The 25241-nt window shown below is 41.1% G+C and overlaps 1 protein-coding gene across 8 annotated transcripts in view; it reads right to left on the bottom strand.

Annotated features, from left to right (window-relative positions):
- The window catches only part of LOC140561978 (adhesion G protein-coupled receptor L2-like), a 195573-nt gene that overhangs the window by 136305 nt on the left and 34027 nt on the right, over window positions 1-25241 (bottom strand). For all 8 annotated transcript variants that reach the window (XM_072687298.1, XM_072687297.1, XM_072687299.1 and 5 more), the window contains exon 2: window positions 17888-18118. In XM_072687298.1, coding sequence (XP_072543399.1) covers window positions 17888-17963 — 76 coding nt within the window. In that variant the 5' untranslated portion in view covers window positions 17964-18118. The remainder of the gene's footprint in view (window positions 1-17887; window positions 18119-25241) is intronic.

The raw sequence follows: 25241 nt of genomic DNA, 5'->3' as shown, positions 1-25241 counted from the left end.
ACATAAAACTAGCACTGAGATTGTGCATTTACAATATACGCTACATGGACAAAAGTATTGGGACGCTAACATGTTACACCTACAGGAGCTTTTGTAACATTCCAAAGGCATTAATAAGGAGTTGGTCCCCCTTTGCTCGAAGCTCTAACAGCAGCAGGTCTGGAGCTCTGCAGTTATTGAGTCAGTTGGAGACTTTTCTGCACTCTGCTCTTAGCTCAGCACTTGGCCCTGACCCCCCACTCTGTACCTTTACGTGGTCTGACACTCGGTTGCTCTCTGTGGTTCCACCGTTGGTCACAGTTGATGGTGGAATATCTAGGACAGAAGAAATTTCACCAACTGACTTAGACTCCTATTACCTACAGAACAACGCTGACCGCGTTCAGTGATTGCTTTAGAACCACCCATTTCTTCACTGAGGTGTGGAAAGGCAGACTGCATGGCTATGGACTCGATTGTATACACCTGTGTCAATGGGACTGAATGAAACACCAGAATTCAATGAGTAAGAGGTGTGTCCAAATACTTTTGTCCATTTATTAGAAATACATTTGGTTAACACATTATTATGCAATGGGTTCCAAGCTCGTCCGTCATGTTTTAGTGCTTTGCTGCTCTAGCACAGCCACTTCAGCTCAGGAGGAGGTGATTCTTAATAAGCAGATTAGTTTAATCAGGCGCTTTTAGATCTGGAAATAATGCTAAAATATAAATTACAGGTTAGGAACCCCTGGGTTACATTAATACCTTAATTAGCAAGAATGTTCACCAGCACACAATGAAACAATGACTGGTTAGAGGGCTCAATGACTAAAAATCAGCCTTTGGGTGAGCACATTCAATTCCCAGCACTGCCACAGCAACTGAATAGGCAGGATGGCTCTCCCTCTCCCCCATCATCTAGCCCAATGCTAGCCAATGTGTTAATTGTGTATATTAGCTACCACAACTGAATTTGCAGTTAGCGTTCTCCTCTATCAGCTGTTTTAGTAGCAGTTTGAAAAGGTGTGGTTTGGAAGGATGATTGTGCAAGCCTTCACCCAGCTTGCCTAGTAGGCTTTTTGGTAGTACTGTCTGATTGGAGAAGGAGGCCTAGGAATTGGCAATGACTCAAATGAGAAGAAAACTAGTGAACAAATCACCCCTCTCCCATAAGAAGGGCACTAATTTACACTGTTACAACAAAAAAAGCTTGATCAGACACCCCCAAAATGCTAATGTTGCTAACAAAGAATAAATGTTAGAGTTCATCGTAGCTAAAGATAGTCTCCAGTCTGTCTGTGCAGAAAAGGTTTAAATTAACACTCCACAGGATGCAACGCAGATGTGCCGTATGACAACCCCCGCGGCGCCACAGGAATTACATTACAGTACAAACATACAACAAATGGCTCACTTTACATTCTGGCAAGTATGGATAAAAAAGAGTAGTGTGAAGATTCACACGGATCCAAATGCTTCATAATGATGTAAAACTGACTGCTGAGCGCAACTGTGTCTATATATTTTTGGAGCATTTATTTACACTTTGAATGCACAGCTATTCGGGTTAACACAGCCTCACCTGCTCATGAATGGGTGATGAAAACCTCTGTGCTTCTAACATGCACATCTGTTTCCACTGAAACACAGTGTGAGGACTGAAGCTGTCCCCTCACAGACACAAGCCCAGGTAACATTTGGAAAGCTGTGGTTCTCTGATGCTCACTTGGCTGTACTGAGTACAGTGGCTTTAGTAAGCAACAGTTTATGGACTGTCCATTGAGTTTGAGGCCAAAACTGTCTTATGTTAAGTTTGCAGTGACTTAATGGTGTTCATTGATGTATAAATAGTATGAGACTAAAAAATGCTCATATGTTGTTTAAGAAGCCAGTTTACAACCCTGTTATTTTACCTCCTGATGAAACACACTTTTATTGGCTGGTTTATGGAGAAGCCTCAAGTAACAGCATGGTTTTATCACTATAACACAAACACTGTAATTATTCCAGAGTCTTACTGGACAGTGTTGCTGTCCTCCTGTTGTGTCCTCTTAGCACAATATGCTGTTAGAAGGCTAATAGCAGATTTTAGCCACTAAGTGCCCACTCAGTTCGGCTTTTTCAATTCTTACCGGTAAAAAAACAAGCTGGTACTTTCTCTTTGATGCGAGTTCAGCTACAGTTTGGTTCAGCTGAGGTAGTCCAGTTTGCTTTTGAAGAAGCAAACGACGGAAAAAGAGAAAATAAAAAAACTGCTCAATATGTTTTCTCTAAACAATGGTAAAGAAAAAAACATAAAACTTAATTTCGCATCTGTTCTTTATACCAAGAAAGATGCTTTGATGAACATGAGGGTGAGTGATGAAGCTAAATACCCACAAAGAATTATCAGGTAGCTGTTTTGACTCAAATCGGTCTGATTAGTCAAAAACGGTTCGATTAGTCAAAGCAGTTCATTTATTCAAAATAAATTCAGAGACTGTTTATTTTGTCAAAGTGATTTAAAAGTCAAAATGGTTCAATTAGTCAAAAATGGTTTAATTAGTCGAAGTAGTTCATTTAGTCAAAGCAGTCTGAAACTGTTTATTTTGTCAAAGTGGTTTAAATAGTCAAAACAGATTATTTAGTCAAAATGGTTGATTAGTTAAAGCTGTTTATTTAGTCGAAGTGATTTGATTGGTAAAAACAGTTAAATTATTCAAAATAGTTTGAAACAGTTTATTTAGTCAAAACAGTTTATTTAGTCAAAACAGTTTAATTAGTCAAAATAGTTGATTAGTTAAATTGGTTTATTTAGTTAAATCGGTTTATTTAGTCAAATCAATTTGATTAGTCAAAACGGTTCCATTATTCAAAACAGTTTAATTAGTCCGAACAGTTTTGTTACTAGTCAAAATTAATTAAACCTTCAAACTTCAAACTGAAGTAAAGTGTACCTTGATCCCTACATTCCCTACATTCTAACAAATCCAGTTTATGTAACTTTATAAACTTTAACAAATCCAGTTTAGGTAACTAGTCTGCTTTATTAGCGTGAAACTAAGAGATAAGGCGGCTGAGATGATCACGGATCATCATACAATTTCCACTGACACATTAAACTGCAGAACTGAAAGCCCCCGAGTGCGAACGCTATAATGAAGCAAGTTTTAAAGAGGATTTCTCTGAATCCCTTTTGGCACGTGACTGGAGCTTCTCTGCACGTAACTGATAGAAGAACATCTAAATCAGGATGAGTTAGAACAGCGCACGGAAGCCAGACCAGACTTAGCCGGGATTTAAATGTCAGCAGGACGCGGGCGCAATTTACTGGGGTGCTAAAAGTGTCCCTCACTGTTTTCCTTTCAGCGAGCAAGTGCTTGGGAGGAGGGGGTGGAAGGAGGGCAAAAACCAGACGCATTCCAGCAGACCTGGTTATCTCTGTGAATATCCCTGATTTACTCAGTCAGAGCACTTATTCTGGAAAAATCTCATTCACACAATTCTCTTCTTTCTTTCTGCTAATGCAATCAATCAACACAAGTGATTCCGCTCTGCACTGGAGCTGTGATTGGAGCTTTATTGCCCCACCAATTAGCTCTGTTCAAACTGCATGCTTAAACCACTGCCCACCAATTAGCATCCTAATCACTCGCACTGAGTTGTTAAGTAGTCTCAAGCCCCTTCCGCACTTGGGATACTTTTACCATACACACACAGCCCACGAATTTAGCTTTACTGGAAGGCAGGTGTTCATTCTCAGTGAGAAATTCTCAGTAAATAAGAAACTGTAGGAAGGAAACTATGATACTATGTATTTCCATCCACAGCAACTCAAAGAATCATTGGAACACATTCAGTGTTTGGTTGGCGTGGTGCAACAAGTAACACCACTACCTGCCAGTAAGCTACAACACTATGCAGGAGACCCGGGTTCGATTCCTGGTCAGGGTGACTAAAATTCCTAACACTACACTGGTCCACCTCTGTAATATGAGTAACCTTGGATAAGAGCATGAGCAAAACACTATTAATGTAAATGAGTTTTTGCTTGGATGGTGAAACTGCAAATACAAAAATGGTCAGATATAGCATCAAATGGGGTTCTACTAATTGGACTCTTAACTATCTGCCACTATTAATATTCCCACTATTAACTATCATTACTCTCATTACTCTGACCATCACTGCCATGACTATATTAAGTTCTGCTACACCATGATTATTATATTATGATTATGATCAGAGCAGTTCAACAGTATAGATAATTTGGTCATTTTTATCAATAATTAACAAATAGTTCTGATCAGAGGAGGACGGGTCGGGTCCCCCTTGTGAGTTTTGGTTCCTCTCAAGGTTTCTTCCTCCAGCTCTGAGGGAGTTTTTCCTTGCCACTGTCGCCGTTGGCTGCTTACTGGTGGTCTTTGATTCCCAAGAGGGTTAAAACTAACATCTGCCCAGCTAATATGTTGTGTACTGGACATTGCAGGTGCTACAGATTACACTTATCACTAATTAGAGACTAAAAAGCACTACATTATTTGCGTAACAGGGTGGTAACAAAGTGTCTATTGTACATTAATACAACTAAAAATGCAATTATTGGGAATTTTCATATCATAGGCCTCCAATTCTGTCTGAATAAAGGTCATAATGAATAAAGCTTAATGCATAGTGAATCACTTATCTAATAAATTCATTTTTAAAGAAATACCTTAACAAATCCCTAATTTGCGATGTTTACAATGAAGTGTTACCAAATAATTAAATAGTACATTTGTAAAAGAAGCTACCTTTGGGCACCAAGCATATCCTGACTGATTGGCCACATTAGCCGTGAGGGGAAATGTCTAAATTGGATCCTTATTTGTTTAACTGCTGCTTTAAGTGTGATTACCCTGCTCCGAAACCCACCTCTACATGACCCCACCACACAATCAGCATGCCGCCTTCAGCTGCCGATGAGAGGAACAGGCTGGAGCTTTGATAACACAGCCTCCCCCTCCACCAGCCTCCCTGACCCGAGCACTCACTCCAGAATATGCTACATGGAGGGGTCAACAGTGATAGCGGGAAAGCAAACAAGAACGCTCTTTGTGTGTCTTTTTTTCCAGCGCATTTTTCATGCCCCCTCCTCAAATCACCGCTTTCAAAAAGCGCTCATTGAATTTCCTGAGCCGCAGTGAGAGCAGGGGGCACGAAAGGGGGAGGAGGGGGGGTTCTGACACTGTATATACCTGAACATCAGCCCCACTGACTCTTTTGTTGTGACCCTTCCTCATGTGACCCCTTCTTGCGCCCCCGCTCAGGAAAGAAAGACGTCATGCCCGACCGCAGCCCACATGAATTACCAGCACAGTGTAATGCGCAATGCAGGGACTGACCTGGCCTTGAAGCCTCGTCTCTGTTCAATTAGCATACCAATGTTGGTCCATTAGCAACACTGTTGTGGATCTCTGTGTGTTGGAGATGTTTCATTCAAAAAAGCGAGTGATACACTACATGGACAAAAGTATTGGGACGCCGGCTTATTCACTAAAAAAAATGAATAATAACTGGAGTAACTGTCTCTACTGTCCAGGGAAGAAGACTGCTGGAAGGATTTGACTGAGTGTTAGTAAGTTCAGGAGGTTGGATGATCATCACCCAACTCATCCCAAAAGTACTGGAGGAGCACCATCCATCATTCCAGAGAACACAGTCCTTCCACTTCTCCACAGCTCAATGCTGGGGGGCTTTTTTTTTTACCCCTCTAGCCCGCTTCTGGCATTAGACAGCATGGTGCCAATAGGTTCATGCTGATCTGCTCTAGAGAGTCCTATTCTATTGACAGTTCTTCTATTCAGGGTCTAGAGCTGTGTGTGTTAGCATGCGCACATCTGTAGCAGCAATGGAAGCAGCTTAAAGTAGCTGGAATGCTTTCTTTAGAAGGGGCGTCCAAAAATGTTTGGACATATTGTGCAAGTGTGTGTGGGCTTTGGCTGTTTGTGGATATGAATGTAGGAATTATCCAAGACATTTTGGTTGGTTGTGATCTTAGCTTATTTAGTGGAAGCTAATCTAGCTAACAAATAATTTGCTTATTCAAACATACAGTCAGAAATTAGCATTGTGCAAACCGCTGCGTTGTTCAAAAACGTCCACATAATCTTCAGGATGTAAGCAAAGTCATCCGGAGAGGTTTGACTGAAACTCTTGACAGAAACTGACAGAGTGGAAACTGTTCTCAGGGGTGTTGAATAGAACCAGCCAATCAGATAATCAGAGAAAGTTCTAACATGAAGCACCTGAGACTCAGTTTGGAGAAGGTTTCAGCCTAAAGCTTTTTTATGAAGTCCTGCTGGAGAGGTGGTCTATATAATAGTCAGAGCTCCAAGGTTCGCTGGGTATTTTGGATTGTAAAACATTTGGAAAATGCCTTTATTTGCCTATATGCTAATATACAAAACTTAGCATCACTTATATGGCTCCTCTTCACATGATCATCAATACTGGGCATTTCATTCATTTTAAATATCTAGATCCAGTCAATCTACTAACCTAATTACTACCATCAATTGAAAGCTGTTTAAAAACATACCTTAAAAGATTGCTGATTCAATAATTATCACATCCAGATTGACTTCCATTTGAGTCATGCTACACAGGTAGGCTGAATGTAGTGTTCGGAGTCTTGCCCAAGGGCTCTTATTGGCGTGGCCTGTTAGTTTTGCCCAGCCATGGAATCCATCGAACCCTAATTTGCCACAAGTATAAAGTGCCACGGTGTTGTTACCCACTACCTTAAAGATGAGCATCATATTTAAATCATACATTCTTGTCTTTAGGTAGAAGGCATTGTAGCTTACAAAAGTGATTAGATTGGAAAAGCATTTGAATTTGATATTTTTTACAGTACACTCTCCTCTGTCCGCGGTTCACTCTCTGTAGACTGCTGCATTTCCAGCAGCAGAGCAGAATACATATTGCCTGTTTTTTTTTTTCCAAGTGTTTTCATAGATTTGCAGCACTTTGTTCTTTCCAGCTCCACGCCGAGGCCTTCCACAGCGCAGGTTTAATAAAGGCGCCTTAATAAGAGAGGCATTTATTAAATGAGTGAAATCAAGGCAGATATTCTCCTCTCCCCATTCGCTTGCCTTGCTCACTGTGTTGGGTAAATATTGGTTTACAAGCGCGGAGTTATTCCCCATTGTTGCAAGCTGATCCTGACAACTTGATTAAAGTTAAAAGCTTCTTCTATAGATTAAAAATACAGCTTTGTCATAACAGCTGTCAAAGAAGCCGACCGCAGAATGGAAGAAAGCGGAGTCGGGGAGCTTACATTGGGCCAAAGTGTTCCTTTATATCCATCTGCTATTCTGCGCTTTATCTGCTCTTTATCTGCTCATAGAAAAAACAGATAGCAGCAGTATAAAGCAACGCGGTCCTTGATGGACCAGGAGAGGTCTACAAGGAGGCCCTGCGATTCACGGGGAACGCTTAAGTAGGTGGTAAGCGGGGAGCTCGAGGGGAAGGACGACCATAAGAAGCCGCGATGATGTCAGCGAGGTTAAGATTTAAGGCCGGCCTAAGTCGCCCGAAATCAAACTGCCAGGAGCTATGGCTCCCGGTTCGTTTAGACGCAGTGCCTGTTCATCACCTGGGCATAAAAAAAGAAAAAGAAAAAAAGTCACGGGGACGTTTTACAATCAGATGTAAATAGACAATAAAGCTGTGTCGAGCCAAGAACCCTGGAGGCCCTTAAATCCTCGGGGCTTACCAGAGAGTGTGTGCTGATTTCAGTTTACCCAAACCCACTCCCCACTAAATCTGCGCTTGACCGCGCACAGGGCAATATTACATTGCAGTGCTTTCCTAAAAGGAGGCGGGGGAGTGGGGGAAAGGGCCAATTTCCTCTCAGGCAGCTCCATCACAGTCTCTTTGGACGGCATTGTTTCAAAATCTCATATGCTTTTGTTTGCAATGCATCAGAAAGGGGTTTATTCTCTGGGCTGTTTTTTGGGCTTTATTCCGAGACGCACACACACACACACACTCACACGAAAAAACAAGGAGCACTGCGCCAGAGGAGCAAACACATCCGTCACCGCGAAAAACGTCCAACTGCACGAGTGCCGAGGATCACTTTCTGTGTATTTGTTTTAATGCACGTCAGTTGGTGTGCTTAGCGGCCTTGTTTTCCTGACGAACTGCCTCCGACGCTCCGCTCTGCGCGTGTTTGTATTTGTGTGCTCAAGCTGGGAAATTAGGTGTCGCTAATCTAGGTCTTTGGACCTCGTTCGGATCGAAAAACAAAAGACAGCAGAGAAATATATTCAAAAAATAAATAAAAATCCACCAAGCAGCTGATCAGACAACTGATAGCGTAGATGAGTTTTAATCAGGATCTTTTAGTAGAAGAGATCTCCGCTAATTCCGGCTGGGAGAGGAGATAATCTCTCTGTTTAACGTCAACAGCGAGATCAGAGAGACGTTTGCCGATGCCGAGGTCTCTTTGGAAAGCAACGTAAAAAATAAGAGCTCATTGAGAACGAGATCTTTCTTGGGTGGCTTGTTACGGAATCTGCATTTTAACATCAAGAGGTGCCGGCTGTGGCAGCGCTGGAGAACCGTCACCGCTAACACGTCGGTCACGGGGCAGACTGCGGCTCCGCAGATAGTGGCCGTCCTTGTTTCATGGATGACTTCCATTTGGCCGGAATCTGTGTGTGTGTGTGTGTGTGTGTGTGTGTGTGTGTGCGCATGCGTTTGTTCTGGGCACGCTGGTGCATCACTCGTCTCCGAATCTCCCATGGCAATGTGGCGATAATTCATGATAGCCGTGTCACGTACCCCTATGATTCAGACACGAGCAGCAAAAAGGGCTGAAACAAAACAAGGCAAACTGAGCGTGAAAGCGAGATGACGGAGTGAACGTTTATGGTGGAGGACAGCTGTGTGGCTCGCGCTTAACGACAATCCGACTCACTCTTCTTTTTGGCAAGGAGAACTGGAAATATCGCCCCCGCCGCCTTGATAAGCTTCGGTGAGCCTTAAGCCGCACTCAGAAGGAACCGTCTCAGGGCAGTGGATTTACAGGCCTGGGCTTCTCTGTTCGATTTTAAAACACCTTTATTTAATAACGCTAAAGCCATCGATCTGTAAGGGGTAGGGGAGATACACATGCCACAGTACAGAACTCTGGAACGTCTGGAGGTTATCGGAAAAGTTCAGAGAGAAGTCAAATTTGCACAGTTTGACCCCTGTACACCAAGTTTCGATCAGCCAGGTTCGGCTTGCTGTTTGCACACTGTCTCTACACTGGTTTTGCACAGGAGCAACCAGTACATTAGGCTAATGTAACTTAGGCTAGTGTAGTTTGAGGGCCATATACATATGTTAGGGATGGACCGATCTGGCTTTTTCAGTTCTGATAGCGATACAGTTATATAAACTTTGCATATCGGACGATACTTGATACCGATCCCATACTACTGCTGAATTCATAAATCGTATACCTCACCATGTGGGAGAGACTTAAGGCATCGGGATTGACTTAAACATTACTTATTATTTACTAAATAGCTATTTCTTTGTCACTAAAATAAACAATTGTGCAGGACACAATATTCTAATTCAAAACAAGTGTCAAAATAAGAGTCAAACTTCTTAAAATATGTTAAAATACATAAAATGTATCAGTCAAAACTAAAGAAAAATAAGTAGCTTCACTTTGTCAAACACACAAACAGTAATCAATCTGATTTTTTAATATTTAGCATAAACAGTAATTCTAAATTATCGGGGTCGATATCCTAATATGGTATCGTTGCATCTCTAACGTATATATGTGAATTTGAGGTTTCTTGAGGCCTATCAGCAAGGCTGTGTTGATTAGGACATGCAGTTATCACAGTGCTATAAGCTAGGCCAGGTTTGGAGGGTTATACTGATTTAAAAAATATAATCTGTGATGTAATACAATGTATGACTATATTAAATATTAAATACATTCGTGATTACCTTCTATAACTTTAGAATTATTTGTCTTTTTAAAGTTATATAATATATCAAACATATATAATATGATATAATATATAAAACTGACAAATTTAACCAAATGTGGTAATCAGTATTTTATTTTTAAGTTTTTAAGTTAAGCAGCACACAAGCTGTCAGTAATCTCACAAGTAAAAAAAGGCCAAATCAATATGTCCAACATAGATTGTAAAAATTCACAGTGTAAATTGTGCGAGTTCAGGCAGACATGCTCAGAAAGTGCATGTGTTTTTAATGCAGTCCAGCGAGTAATCACCCTTTTTTAATGTATTTGTAATCTGAGACCTGTTTACTATCTTTGTGCCAGTAACTGTTGGGCTATTAGCTATAAACCCCATTTCTGGAGAAGTTGGACATTGTTTTGAGTTGTTAATTCCCTTGAAGCTCAGATTAACAGACAAAAGTACTCAAAACAGATGTCCAGATGAGTTTTGCTGACCAACGTAATATAAATATAAACACATTTAAAACATGATGCCTGCAACACACTCAAAACAGCTGTGATAGAGGCATGTTTACCACCCTGTTACATCACATTTCCTATTAATTACAATTCTTATTCACTTGGAAATTCTCTTGGAAGATACAAATGTTTGGATACAGTTCTGCAAGGGCAATTCTTGCTTGATAAAAGACTTCAGCTGCTCAGCAGTCGGCGGTCACTGTTATCCGATTCTCTGCTTTGTGATGCGCCACACATTTTCAATAGGAGACAGACCTGGACCGCAGGCAGGCCAGTCAAGCACACGCACTCTGTGTCAACAAAGCCATGCTGCTGTAGCGCATCCAGAATGAGGCCTGGCATCGTCCTTCTGAAATAACCACGGGGGAAAAAGGTCTTTATGTCTTTGTAAAATCCCCAAATGCACGTCAGTGTCAGTGGCACCTTCACACATACGCAAGTTACCCATGCTGTGAGCCCTGATGCACCCCCATACCATCACCGATGTTGGCTTTTGCACCTTTCACCGATGACAGTCTGGATGGTATCTATCTGTCTTCGCCACAAAGAGCTTGGCATTCATTTTTTTCCCTGAACACAAGCTGAAATGTGGCCTCGTTTGACCACAGTGCACAATTCCACTGTCTTTTGGTCCATCTGAGGTGAGCTCGGTACCAAAGAACTCGCATTAGAATGAATGTATGGCCTTCTCTCCTCTTCCCTTCAGAGTTTCAGATTGAATTCCTTACGCAGCTTGTGATTGTGCTAAGTGACAACAGTTTTCCGAACTACTCCTAAGCCCACATTGCTGTATTCAGTGCAGCAGCATGACGGTTTCTCATGCAGTGCTATCTGAGGGCTTTGAAGGTCATGTACATTCAGGTTTTCGGCTTTGTCCTACAAGGACTGAGATTTCTCAGAATTCCCTGCATGTAAACAATCTGATGTGCGGCAGCTGGTGAAAGATCTTTATTCTTCGCTCTCTTGAAATGAGAAATGTTCTTCTGTCATGGGATTTGGAACACAGTGGTAAGCCATGACCCATCTTTGGAAAGACTGAGCCTTTGATGGATCCTCCTTTCATACCCAATCATGGTACCCTCAACTGTTACCAATTCACCTGCTTATTGCGGGAAGTCTCAAAACTTCAGGGTGCTTTAGCTTTTCACTGCAGCTTTTTTGAGTGGGTTGCAGAGGTTGAGAGTTTTGAGGTCTTTGTAGAGGTTGGTGTTGCTTAGAGGGTCACAACACTGCCTGGCAACACTGTAGGAAACTAGATGTTCGATTTCCTGGCTGGACAAGCCAACCCCACTGTACCAATACAGTTCTTACGCAAGACTACACACTACACACTACAGACATCTACATGCAGTGCCTTGAATGTAGGAGCTCTGGATAGGAGGGCCAGACAAATGCCACAAATGTAAATGCTAAAGACATTTGGTCACAAGTTGGTCAGCCGAAACTAGAGATGCACCGATACGATACTAGGATTGGATATCGGTCCAATAATAACAAAATTAGCTGGATTAGGTATTGGGATAATTAGGCCGAACCATGGAACCAATCCTTTCACTTTAATTGGTTGGTGTGAGACGGCACTAAATGTTTAGATGTTGGCAATTTTTGGTTGCTGCTTGTATGTTTGACAAAGTGAAGCTACTTATTTCTGTTAGTTTTGACTGATACATTTAATGTATTTTAATATTTTTTTAGAAGTATGACTCTTTTTTTATTTTGAATTGAATGTTGTGTCCTGCACAACTGCTTCTTTTAGTGACAAAGAAATAGCAACTCAGTACATGTGGATCTATGTGTTCATTTGTTATATTCTTTTTTTATAAATTTAGTAAAATAATATTTAGGTCAATCCTGATGCCTTAAGTCTCTCCCACATGGTGAGGTATACGGTTTATTAATTCGACAGTAGTATTGGATCGGTATCGGGTATCGACCGATATGCAAAGTTTATGTAACTGTATCGGTATCGGAACTGAAAAAGACGGATTGGTGCATTCCTAGGCAAAACATCAAAAGTCATTTCTTTGTAATTTTGTCAGTTATATAAAGGGAATTAGCAAATCACAGATTTGAACTTTTCCAGAAATGGAGTTTATACATTAGCCTCACAGCCCCAATGCACAACACTAGCTGAACACCCACATTTAGACAGTGTAACTGATCAGTCGTCTGCCGAACAGCAGTAGTAAGAGGACACTAGTCAGGTTTTTTTAATGTACAGCATCCCAGACCCTAAACCTCCCGGTTTGTGACGAGGCCGTAACTAAGCGATGCTCTTTTATTCTAATGTGTCTAAACCCCCAAAGTTAAGTTCATGTGATCCGATTCCAAGAAACTCTTCCACTGGCCGTAACAAATAACGTACGTGCTTCTTGGCTCGCGTGGCTTGTGTTTGATAGGATTTAGGTCTTTTTCGCCTGGATGTGTCTTGTGATTTTGGCTCCGTAGCACAGCCCCTTTTTGCGATTAAAACCAAAACCTTTAATGAGATTTTCAGTGTGGCTGGGTGCAGCTGATTAAGAAAACGGCCAGGAAATACCTCTGTGTCACAAGGGGCAGGCGCGTTCTACCCAATTACACTCCTGCAATTTCATTCCGACGCTACTTCATTTCCACAATACATTAACACCTCCTGCTTCCCTGCTACTTAAACGCATTTGGCAAACAAACAGAACTCAAGCTGAGACACGGCTCGCAGCCCTTCTGTCCGCGATCCAAAGTGCTTTTAAAAACACATAACAAACAGTGGTTCCGGGACTTAATGCTGATTCTTGTCTACGCAGAGATGACACAGATCATTTAATCCGTCTTTGTGTCTAACACAGCTTGCCTTGTTAGCGGCCCATTCAAAGGCTAGCATGTTCTAGGCACTGAACATAACACTGCAATGCAACGGCGTAAACACGCCTCCCTGCACCTTCTGCCGTTCTTTGAAGGCCGTAATTGCATGCATTTACGCCGGCGCGATAGGCAGCAGGGCCGCGGTGGAGGCGCACCTTTGTGAGCGCGCCTTCTTTGTCTCGTTGTAATGTAAATCACTCGAGCCATGGACCGGCCCACCCACCCCCGAGGAACACAGAACCCCCTCAGGCACAAACCTCTTCAAGGCATTCTTAAGTTAGCTGCCAGCAGGATGTGATGACAAAAGACTAAGAATAAGTGTGATAGGGATTAGGGCAAGCATTAGAAAACAGGGGGTGCATATAGCAAGGCCACTGTTTAGCATTCTCCACAACTTCACAAACACTCCGAAAGCAGCGTTCCTGTTTGTAGCAACGGGTGACGCATCAGGTAGCGGAGCATTTTCTTTGACATATTTTCATTTCAAACTACAAAGGCTCGCTAGCTGTGAAGATTCAGCACAGATAGGCCAAAGGAAACACAGTTCAGACAACACAGAGAGGCGTCAGAGAAATGCAGACCCCTAAGAAGCTGCTTATAGTTGATGTCCCGCTGATTCCTCATGTAAAATGTTAAAGACTGCCCTATAACCAGGAGAACTCGCCAAGGAAGGAAAACTTTTGGAGAACTTCGCGAGAACTTCATCGGACATTTCAAAGCATGTCTAGGAGGTTTTTGTGCAACTGATCACAAGGACGATCGCCAGCCGCAGAGCAAGAAGCAATTACTGAGAGGCCCTTTCTGCGAAGGCCTCCACCGAAATGTGGTTCTTTTTTTTTTTTTTTAAGGGAAACGCATCTTTCAAGGGGGTTGGGAGAAGGTAAATGGCTTGCGGATGGATAAGACATTGTTTTCTGAGGAACCCACACACATTCCACTATTGATGGATGGGTGAATGATCATTCATTGAGCTGGAAACCTTCATTTCGAGTGAAACCGAAAACCTTAGCTTCTTAACTTGTACATACCAAAGAAAGTACCTCAAAAACAAGGCAAAAAAAAGTGAAAGGCTTGGGCTGGACTTATGTGTGTGTGTATGTGACTCAAATACATGAAGCTTTAGGGCTGTTCTGACTCATGGAATTATTATGAAATTGTAAGATACACCATATTTCCGTCATGGACATTTACACTGCCCGCTGCATCCGCAAAGCAACCAGCATTGTGGAGGACTCCACCCACCCTTCACACAGACTGTTCTCCCTCCTGCCATCAGGAAGAAGGTACCGCAGCATCCGGTCCAACACGACCAGACTCTGCAATAGCTTCTTCCCCCAAGCCATCAGACTTCTCAACTCCAGAGACTGAACTGATGTTTTTTTTCTGTTCCATGCACACACAAACTCACTTGACTTGACTTTTTACCATATTTTTTTATATCAATACGTTAATAGTCCCATCATCAGTTTATTACATCGTCCAAAATGAAAAAGCACATTTTAGGCCTTCAGAAAATGGTGTAATAATAATCTGTAGCTCATGGTTAATGTTAAACAACTGATTTTGGGCCAAATTGTGATTCATGTAGGATGTAGGTCAATACAGCCAAGCAAGCTCTTCCATTGATTAGGACTTCACTGGTAGAACTGAAGGCCCCAGTGCTTAGGTGGGACCGGTTTTATGAGAACAAATGGAACTATAAACCTTCTGGAAGGGCTAGATTCATCACTGGCTGAATAGTAGCAGAGCTCTGAGCGTGTTTCAGTCAGAAAACAGCAGCGGCAGCTCTGTGCCAGGACCCATTACTAAAACACTCAATGTAACACTGCAACAGAGCAGGTCATTTATATGATCACAGCAATAGGTCACTACTATACAAGCTTCGAATAAACCAGCTTCCAATGTGTTTCTTCAAATTACTGTTTGCTTAGCACTAACAGTACTAGAATCCCATAGGGAAGCTAGCATAAATTAGCATATTTTTTTTTCCTTCATTTTTTCTAAAGCCATCTGAAGGCTTGGGTCAAATATTATTATTATATTTATATATTATATTATTTATTATATATATATTTTTTATTTTATATTATATATTTTCACAGGATAATCTGACTATAGGTTTGCTTAGGTTTGTTTAATTTTTTTATTATCCTTTAAGTAACGTCATCAGTATCCAAAAAGTGCTATTTTCATTTCTTATGAAGCTTTTCTGAAACTTCTGAAGGGTTCTTTCTAATGCTGGACGACAAAAAAATACTATATTACAATATTTAAAGATATTTTTCACGATACACAAGACTAAATACATCAGTAGCAACAGATTCTTTAAAACTACTACCCAGATATTCTCCCGTACTGAGTACAGCGATTCTTATCCAACATCTGCTGCTCTTCGTCTCATTTAACCAGTCTGATTACACTGTTAGTAATGAAACCTGCAGCTGATCAGTGTTTATTAAGCACTAACAGTCTCCTCGATACGCTTCGTGTATCATAATAACAATATTTATCACAATATTATAACATATTGTCATATTGCTCAGCCCTAGTTCTTCCTGTATGCAAGCTTTCTGTATATAAGCTGCATGTAAACTTATGTCCACCCAAAAATTTAACAATTCCAGCAGCACTTCAAATGTCGGGAATCTCTGGAAAATATCTGCTAGTGGCACCAAAACTAAAGATCAACAAGAAGCCTATTTTTCCCACTGCTCTGGAAAATGCCAGCTAAAACAGGAAGCCACAGCAGAGCACAACAACAAGGGGAAAAAGCTGAACTATAAAGAAAGCCTTTCTTACTTGTGTGTTGCAGTAATCAATGTTTGGCACACGAGTGTATGATTAAATCAACTTTGTTCTAGAAAATATGGGGAAAAAAGAGCAGAGGGAAATAATTCTCGCCCATATGTGTAGTTTTGATGGGGTATGTGCATCCGCACATTGTGTGTGATTGTGTGTTTGCTACACTTGTAATTACAACCGAACATGCTAATCAAAGTCAAAGAGTCGTGGAGAAAATGATTTAGGACCTGTGTTTTCTCAGCAGATTACTGCAAACATTGCTTTCACCTCCCAAAGCCGTCATTTTGGCAGCCAGCCAGGTCACACATCTCATTCAGTCAGGTGCGAGACTGATGGAGGTGGTTGGGAGGCGTACGGGAAAAATTGACACCACCTTCATTTCAAACTCATCTTCGTCCTCCTTGGCGGCAGGTACAGGGTTAACCGGCGTGGTTTGGAAGCTGGAAGAGGTGATTTCTGCTTTGTATTTCTTGGAATTGTCCTTGCATTCCTGCACCCTGTCCAATCATTTCATACGGACCGAGAAAAATGATCGGACGGCCTATGTTCCAGCCTGCCTTTCTGCCTACCTCATGACCCAGCTTGTACTGCTGAAGAAAGGAAGAAGGAAAAGGAAGAAGTAGAAAAGGCTTGGAACAAAAAAGCAGTTGGATGAAGCATGAGGTTGACCCGGAGTGAAAATCAGTGTAGGCTTTTCAACTGTGGAGAGACCTGAAGGAGCTGAGAGCCTGGAAAGCAATGCCAAGGTCACCGCTATGCTGCTGGACAGGTGAAGTTTAGTCTTGCTTATGGGGGGATTTGTTTTTTTCCCAAATTTATGTAGCCAACATAGCCAAGAGTTCATTATTTTTCTCCTGGTATACACTATATGGACAAAAGTATTGGGACACCTGCTCATTTATTGGTGTTAAACAGATTCTAACCTGCTTTTCTAACCTGCAACTTTTGTTGGAGTAACTGTCTCCACTGTCCAGGGAAGAAGGCTTTAGAAGGGTCCTAGATTTCGCAGAGGCATATTGGATGATTACCACCCCACCTCATCATCCCCAACTCCCCAACTCATTTCAAAAGTACTGGATGGAGCACCAGCATCCATCATTCCAAAGAACACAGTTCCACTGCTCCACAGCTCAATGCTGGGGGGCTTCATACCACTATAGTCCCAGCTAACATGCTCACAAGGGGCTCACATTGGTGGAATGTGGGCTAGGTGGGTTCCAAGTGGTCATGGGCTCTGAGTGGGTTTGTACATAGGTTTTTACTGGGATTCACTGGGCTTCACCAATTAGCCCCATTGCTACAGCCCACCTTAATCTCACACGGGTCCCATCTAGGCCCCTTCCTGGTCCCATCACCAACCCTAATGGGCATCCATATGTGGGGTCAACCTTTGGGAACCGAAATGTTCTGGTTGCCAGTTGGTCCACCCATACAGGTTAAGTAGTGGAAGGTGGGACTTTTTTGGTTGGATCTGTTAAAAAATTGATTAAACCATGTCTGACTGTGTGTTTGGGGGGTGTCTTTGAAAAAAGGACTAAAAGTAGAAGGTGTTTCACTATTTTTCATTTTTTACAATAACATCTACTTGCTTGAACATCTACTAGCTTGAACCTCTAGTCCTCGGGGAAAGTGTACTACTGCATGGCTTTGAGGATAATATGGGAAAGTATCTGCACAGGATAGCGATGATCGAAGTCCAGGTAGAGAAGACATTGTGGTGAATGTGTGTGAATGTGAGTGTGTGCGTCCATGGGGAGGAAAGAGTAACAGAGATGACCTTACCTTCAGAGCACTGGTAAAAGGCCATGGCGAACAGGAGGCCGCACAGCAGGGGGCATTTCCACACCCACGCAGACATTTTGTCTCCTCAATTTCCAGATGCCGGACGACGACAACGACAGCGGTTGGGAGAAGTGAGTGGTTTAGCAGAAAACAAAAAAACAGCACGTATCCAGGTCTGGGGAATGTCAGCGATCGGTCATGGGCCGAAGGTCCTCACCGGTCATCTTCCATCTGCAGGCACATGGAAAGAAGGCGATTATCAGAAACGTGGGAATTCACATCAGCCAGCTGCGAAGGCTATCTGCGTTTCGTCGTCGTTTTACCCCCTACATGACAACATTCCTCAACATTAATCTATCATGATTATCAATTTCCACCAAGACACCGTAAAACATGAAAGAGGAGAGCGGTCCGAATGCTCGGGCCTCAGAGGGTCCCCTTACATTAACAGCAATCAGAGGAAGTGGATGTGTTTAAATCAGAGAATGAGGCGTATTTTGTCTGTGGACAATACAAAGCAAACAGGCAATGGGTTGTTTTGGCCAAATAGTGGATAATGGCTCGCTATCTGATGGGCCCGTTTCTACCGGCTTTTAATTCTCTGTGGTGCAAAGTCATGTACGAGACGTTCACGAGCAACATCTGCACGGAATAAAGAGTAAGATTAAACTGAAGCCATTTAAGTGTCATTTAAGATACAGCATTAAGCATCTGCTGAAAAACATACAGGTCGTAAAGCGTGGCTCCAGCCAAACAGAAACTGGGCACGCGTGGATTACACAGCTCCTCCAAACTGCTCTAAAAATATTAAAGGTTCAAAAATATAGTACCAGTTGGGATGGTATCGCCTCACTAGGCAAATTACATCAAAACTCTTGCTGCTCTCATTTTTCCATAACATACACAATGTGTCCAAATGTTTGTGGACAGCCTTTTTTAATGAATGCATTCAGCTTCTATGAATGCATTCACCCATTGACAAGACACAGCTTGTCTAGTCCCTGTAGAGAAGTACTGACAACAGAATAGGACTCTCTGGAGCAGATAAACATGGGCCTATTGGCACCATGCTGCCTAATGCCAGGTGTGGGCTAGAGGGGTATAAAGCCCCCCAGCATTGAGCTGAGGAGCAGTGGAAGAACTGTGTTCTCTGGAATGATGGTTGATGCTCCTTCCAGTACTTTTTATCCTGACCTCACTAATGTTCTTGTTACTGAATGCAATCAAATCCTCACAGCAATGCCTCTCCAAAACATAGCAGAAAGACTTCTTTCATGGACTGTAGAGACAGTTACTCCAACAAAAGCAGGATCAACTCTTGTAATAGTCTTGATTTCAGAAGAACAGTTTTTTCCAGCACTAGTTGGACCTACACCTAAAGGAAAGGGTTACTTTGACCATTTTCAATATTTTGGAATAATAGTTAAGACTAAAAAACTGCAACTAAACTCCTTCGGAAAGCAGCAACCAGAAACGTGTTGAAGAAATCAAAACTATCTTCTATTTATAAGATTCTTCAAAGTAGCCTCCTTTTGCCTTGATGCAGCTTTACACTCTCTTGGCATTCTCTCAAGCAGCCTCATGAGGAGCCACCTGGGACACTTTTTCAAAAGACTAGAAGAAGCTCCACATATGCTGAGAACTTGCTGGCTGCCGGGAACTACTTGTTGGAGGCATTTTAAAAATGCTTTTTACTTTTCTGTTTCGGCCTGTTTGTTTGTTGTGAAAGAATATTCATATTCATATTTGTTGTAGAAACAAATTTCAAGCACATTTTAAGGATAATCTGTAGCTTTGCATTCAGATTTGGAGTAAACTACATTCAGTCAGGTGTATTCAAACATTCTTAAGAACAATAATGGACCAGCTGTGATGCTGATTGGACCTCAAACATGCTTGAACTACTTGAACTAACTGATTTCACTGTCCCTGTGTTCCTCACCGTAAATCAACTGAATCTCAAGTACAGAGACGACTGCATCCGCTCCAACTGACGGTAGGCCAAAATAGAATCCGTCTTCTAGCAAACGAGGCCAAGAATCTGCTTACAAATGATCCTGATCACACCAGCAAAACAACGTCATTCTTCAAACCCAGGAATGATCAGGAAAAAAATGAACAGTGAGTCTGAAAACTATTAGAAGCTCAGCGGATTGATACGAGCTAAACGCCACACATCACTGGAGAAGAGCTGTTTATCCCATCAAATAAATATGATGGTACATATTTGCCTAATGTGCCTAATAAACATTTGAACAATTCAATTGTGTTCATAAAATAAATCTGTGGGGGTCCTTGGATTTTTTTGAATACACAGGAAGGGGTCCTGGGCTTTAGAACATTAGAGAATCTCATAAATAAGATATTTATGTCTAAAAACTGTTTTTTTTTTTATTTTATTTTGTTTTTCAGTTTAGAATTGCCAAAAAATACCACAATTTCAACCATTATTGTTATTTTATAAAGTAATATAAATGTGAATATAATTATTATTATTTTCATTATTATTATTTATGTAATTATGATAATTAATGTTACAATTCACCAAAAGGTATTTTAGATGTTTTTTAGATTTGTATTTGTATTGTACTTGTATTTTTTAAACAATTATTTTATTATATTTCTTTGATCTTAAACAGTAAATAATATACTATTATTTAGATGCTTATATGAATAGTTTAATTTTATCGGCTTGAGATTTAACCTCCACTTTTTACTATATATTAGCTTTATATCTTTGTTTGTATTTATTTACACACTATATATTTAGCTTTTTGTCTTTTTAGAATCATTTTATATTTAATTCGATTTTTTTTCTTTAAAAAAATACTCCCTTCATTTTTATTTCAATCTTAATTGGCTACAGTTCAATCTCTCACATTTCCTTCACCGAAGTTCTGCCTGGAAGGAAAAGAGATGGAAAAACAAACTGCTGAAAGTCTGAGCTGTGTAACTTCAGAATACAGCAATCAGACGACAAACAAATCATCAGACACATTTGTCCCTGGCTATGTGGGTCACAGGCTTTACACTTTAGATTGGGAGGTTCACTTTTTGCTGAATGTTTGTAGGTCACCAAAAGTGGTGGTGACCCCTGACCTTCGCTAACGAAATCATGAATCAAGCAAGTAGCCCGATAGAAAACGATAATTCATGGACTAGTGACAGATCTAAAATGCCTCATGTACAGAGTATATCCAACCTCTTGAAAAAAACATACGTTACGGGGTTGATATCAAGCATGCAGAGGCGGGGCTTAGTGAGGAGTGAGCAGAGTAGAAAGGAGGCGATCACGGAGTATTCTGCGTTAATGCTGCCTTGAATGAGGAAAGGGGGTGTCACCATTCAGAAGGCCACCACCCACCACAATGTAATAGTGGGGGAAAAAATTCTCATTATTTTATCATCAATTGAGGCGGAATTACAGACACAGCACTAGCACTAGCAGCTCGGCAGCCAGCAAAAGTGTCATTTATCAGCATAAAATGGCTATTATTGGACAAATCACCTGTTAGAATGCAATAAGGAGCACGTATATAGTATATATCTCTATATTGAAAAACGCTTGTTTATTGTTTACTCCGTCTTTAAGCACTTTTTTGAGATGATTATTTTTTCCACACAGATATGGCCACCTCAGATGTCTTGCTCTGCTGCCAATGTAATCCACACTTTCTCTTATTCATCAGTGTTCAGCTGGCAGCGCGGCCGGTCTCTCCTTAGCTTGCTCTCGTGGGCTGCCAAGCGAAATTGTCAAAAAAAGCGAATACTTTCCGAGCACTAGGAGTTCACCTGCTGCAAAACACAGCCTCCTCTATGTTGCCAAGCTAATTAGGTTGCACGCCAAGTTGCTAGTGGGCAGCCTGTTGTTGTCTATCTAACAACTGAACCCGTTGGCGGACATGACACAACTGGGTGGACAGTGGGCCTCTGTGTAGTAACATGAAAAGGCCGCATAAACACAGCTCTTTGTGTGCGCATATGATTTATTTATTTATTTATTTATTTTTAACTTATTTATTTATTAGTTTCGTCTCATCCCACGTCTCGAGGGGAAGCTGAAACAAACGCACGCTGCTTTGTCTGCGCTTGGCAAAGGTTACCATCTGAGGCCCAGGGGAAGCGGGGCCTCGTTATAACATATGTCAAATACTGAAGATGGATGGTGTGTCGGCCTCACTTGTCCTGCGCATTCATAGCCACTGACACATGTGCGTTTACACAGGCGCAGACGTGTCCGCAAACACACATGAACACACACATATACACACACACACACACACACACAAACAAACATGTACGCTGTGCTGTCATGCTGTTTGAGCATTTCATGGGGAACGGGCCCACAGAAATGGTGGGAATAGCTGGGGATCCAATCTCGCTATATTAATATTATACTAATGTTAAGAACCTAGGCCTTATTCATCAACCGCTCTTAAACCTTTAAACAGCCTATGGCCAGCCATTGGGGCCTTATTAAATTTGTATTTATTTGTATTTATCCGATATACAATTAATCTACTAATTAGATTACTCAGCAAATTATTAACAGGAATAAGTACTAGTAAGGTTATGTGTTCTTTCTCTGAGAGTAAATACTTATAGCAGATGACTGACAGTTCACAGTTAATGTGTGCATAATCTCTGAACTAATGACAAACTAAAATATATTAAAAATGTGCTCAAATACTAATTACAAAGTACTTAATGTATACAGTGTATACTATAGTATATTGTGCATTGTTGTAAATTATATGTGGAGTAGCTGTATATTATAGCTGTATATTATAGCTATATTATAGCTGTATATACTAGAGAGACACTAACAGCCGGAAACAAATTCCTTGTGTGTGTGAACATACTTGGCAAATAATTCTGATTCTGATTAATCAGTTACTAAGTAATAGATAATGCGGTAACACTTTAATTGGCTGGTCCATTGTAGATGCCTCGTAGATTCTTACCTGACATTTAGCTAATATGCAACTAAAGCTGAATGTAAATGACCGTTCTTTAAATGTAACCCTAACCTTAACCCCTGAAATAGCCTATGATCCGCCGGTCAGGGCAGAAAGTGTTATTACAAACTGCTATTACCAGAGCATAGCCCCACCGGTTTGTAGAGAAGTCCCTGTAGTTACTGAGTAATACACCTAAGCGTGTAATAAGCTTTGCTAAATTAAGAGCTTAACCTTACCCGTTTAGAGTTAGATTTAAGGTTTAGTTCAAGTACAGTGATCCCGCTAATGCTGAGCAGTTATCCTATAAGTCAATAACGAGTAACCAATCAATGGTAAATATTTGATTTATTAACATATACAATAATTAATTTGCGATTACCAGATTTATCATACACTTGTCTATATACATATATATATATAAACAGATAGACGTGTATGATACAACTGGTATATATATATATATATATATATATATATATATATAACAGTATATGGTATATATATATAATGTGTGTGTATATATTGTACAACTATCCACCCACTAAGCAGTTTATACTTTCATCTTGCACAACCAACCACCAAGCTCACCCCCCCCACAGTTCTCTTCCCAGTCCTCCTCCATGTAGCTGCTGAGAGTGCAGGTAGTCTGTGGGTTGCAAAATCATCCGGCTCACCCGCTCAAATTCACACTTTGAAGTGTGAGTCATAAAAAAAAAAAACTTCCCACAACTCCTCCTCTGATGAGCTCCCCCTCATCAACTATCCTGATTATTTTATAATGAGCCTAAATATGCACTCTGCCCGGATCACTCTCAATGCAGAGATATTTTTAGACAATGAATAAAAAAATAAAAAGAAAGAAAGAAAAAAAAGAAAAGAAAGAGGGAGGGATAAAGTTGGAACCAAAACACAAGGAGCTTTAGGCATTAGCATACAGCAGACTGAATTCAAATTGCCGTAATGAATTCGCTCCTTAAGTGCCTGGCGGGAGGAGGCTTCCTTTGTTTCCAGAGGTATTTAAAATGTAAGACAAAAACTGCTGAGAACCGTGGGGTGGCTCAGAACGTAATGTCAGCGCTGGCCAAGATACCGAAGGATGGAGCCAAAGATTTTAAGAAGAAAAAAAAAAGTGGAGTCAAAATATCAAATACTCTCAGATTTGTTTAAGGTCCTTTGCAAAACACTGGCCTAAATATTCACGTACTGGATCATACTAGAACATAATCCGGGAAGCCAAAGAAAGCTTGGACTTGATTACAGAAAGCTTGTATGACTTTAAAGGAGTTGCAAGCACCTTTTTTTTTTAATTTCTGATTCTTTAATGACTTTTATGAGAAACTTCATAAAATGAGTATAAATCACCATCATTAACCATTATCTGTCACCACAGCACGTCCAGTTGATTCTGAATGTTGTTACTCAGCTTTCGTGCCAGATTCATCAAATGTGACAAATGAGGAGAGCGCACACACACACACACACACACACACACATATACACACACACACACACACACACTCCAAAGAGCTGTGAAATTCTCCAAGCATCGTAATTAGTGTCTTTAATAAAAGGAACCAGTCTCAATGTCAGGCTTGACAGTGCACAAATGTTAAAGCAGCATTCTGTAAAAATGCTGCTCTGTTTTTCTCAACAAAGAAAAAAAAATTAAATGCAGGAAACTCAAGAAAATAAGTTTTATATCTTCTGTTAAATCCTAATTTATCTTTTTTTAAGGCCACTACAAAAACCAGCCTGTTTCTGCCTAATTTATCCCAGTGCATCCAACAATAAAGGCGGCACAGAGCTTCTTTTATATAGTGCCAGAAAACATGGTGGCATACAGAGTGCTCCAGGTCCACATGCTAGGTGGATAAGAAGGTATTTTGGGTGCTTTTAAACTTACAAAGTCAAAATAGGCAAAGCCAAAACCTTGTGGTGACTCTAAAACAGGCCTCCTAATATGGCTTATGATATTAATCCACTGTACTATGACAAACAGTAGCGCTGCATTCTCCTTTTCCGTGTACAGTTCTTTTTTGCTAAGCAATCCCCTGAGGCCTTCACAAAACACAGTCTGAGCAAGCCAGGTGTGATCAGCTAGAGACACATATGATATGAAGATATTCTGACTCCAGAACACACACCTATCTTTCAGCCTTAATTCGACAAGTACGCAACGCATCCCAGAAAATGAGGTGCTCCAAAAAGAGCAAGGAGTTCAATCCTTGGAAGCAACCACATACACCCCCCCCATCATCATCCCTCTTCTTCTAGGAGAAGGAAGGATATAATTGCCAGACAGCATTCCTCAAGCTGCGAACGCTCAGCAGTCGGCGTGAGCGCACGGAAAACTGCGGGAAAATCCCGTTCCCCGCTGCGCCAGCTGAGACCCC

This window comes from Salminus brasiliensis, chromosome 9, assembly GCF_030463535.1.
Source record: "Salminus brasiliensis chromosome 9, fSalBra1.hap2, whole genome shotgun sequence".
Taxonomy (NCBI): domain Eukaryota; kingdom Metazoa; phylum Chordata; class Actinopteri; order Characiformes; family Bryconidae; genus Salminus; species Salminus brasiliensis.
This window is presented reverse-complemented; position numbering and strand designations above follow the sequence as displayed.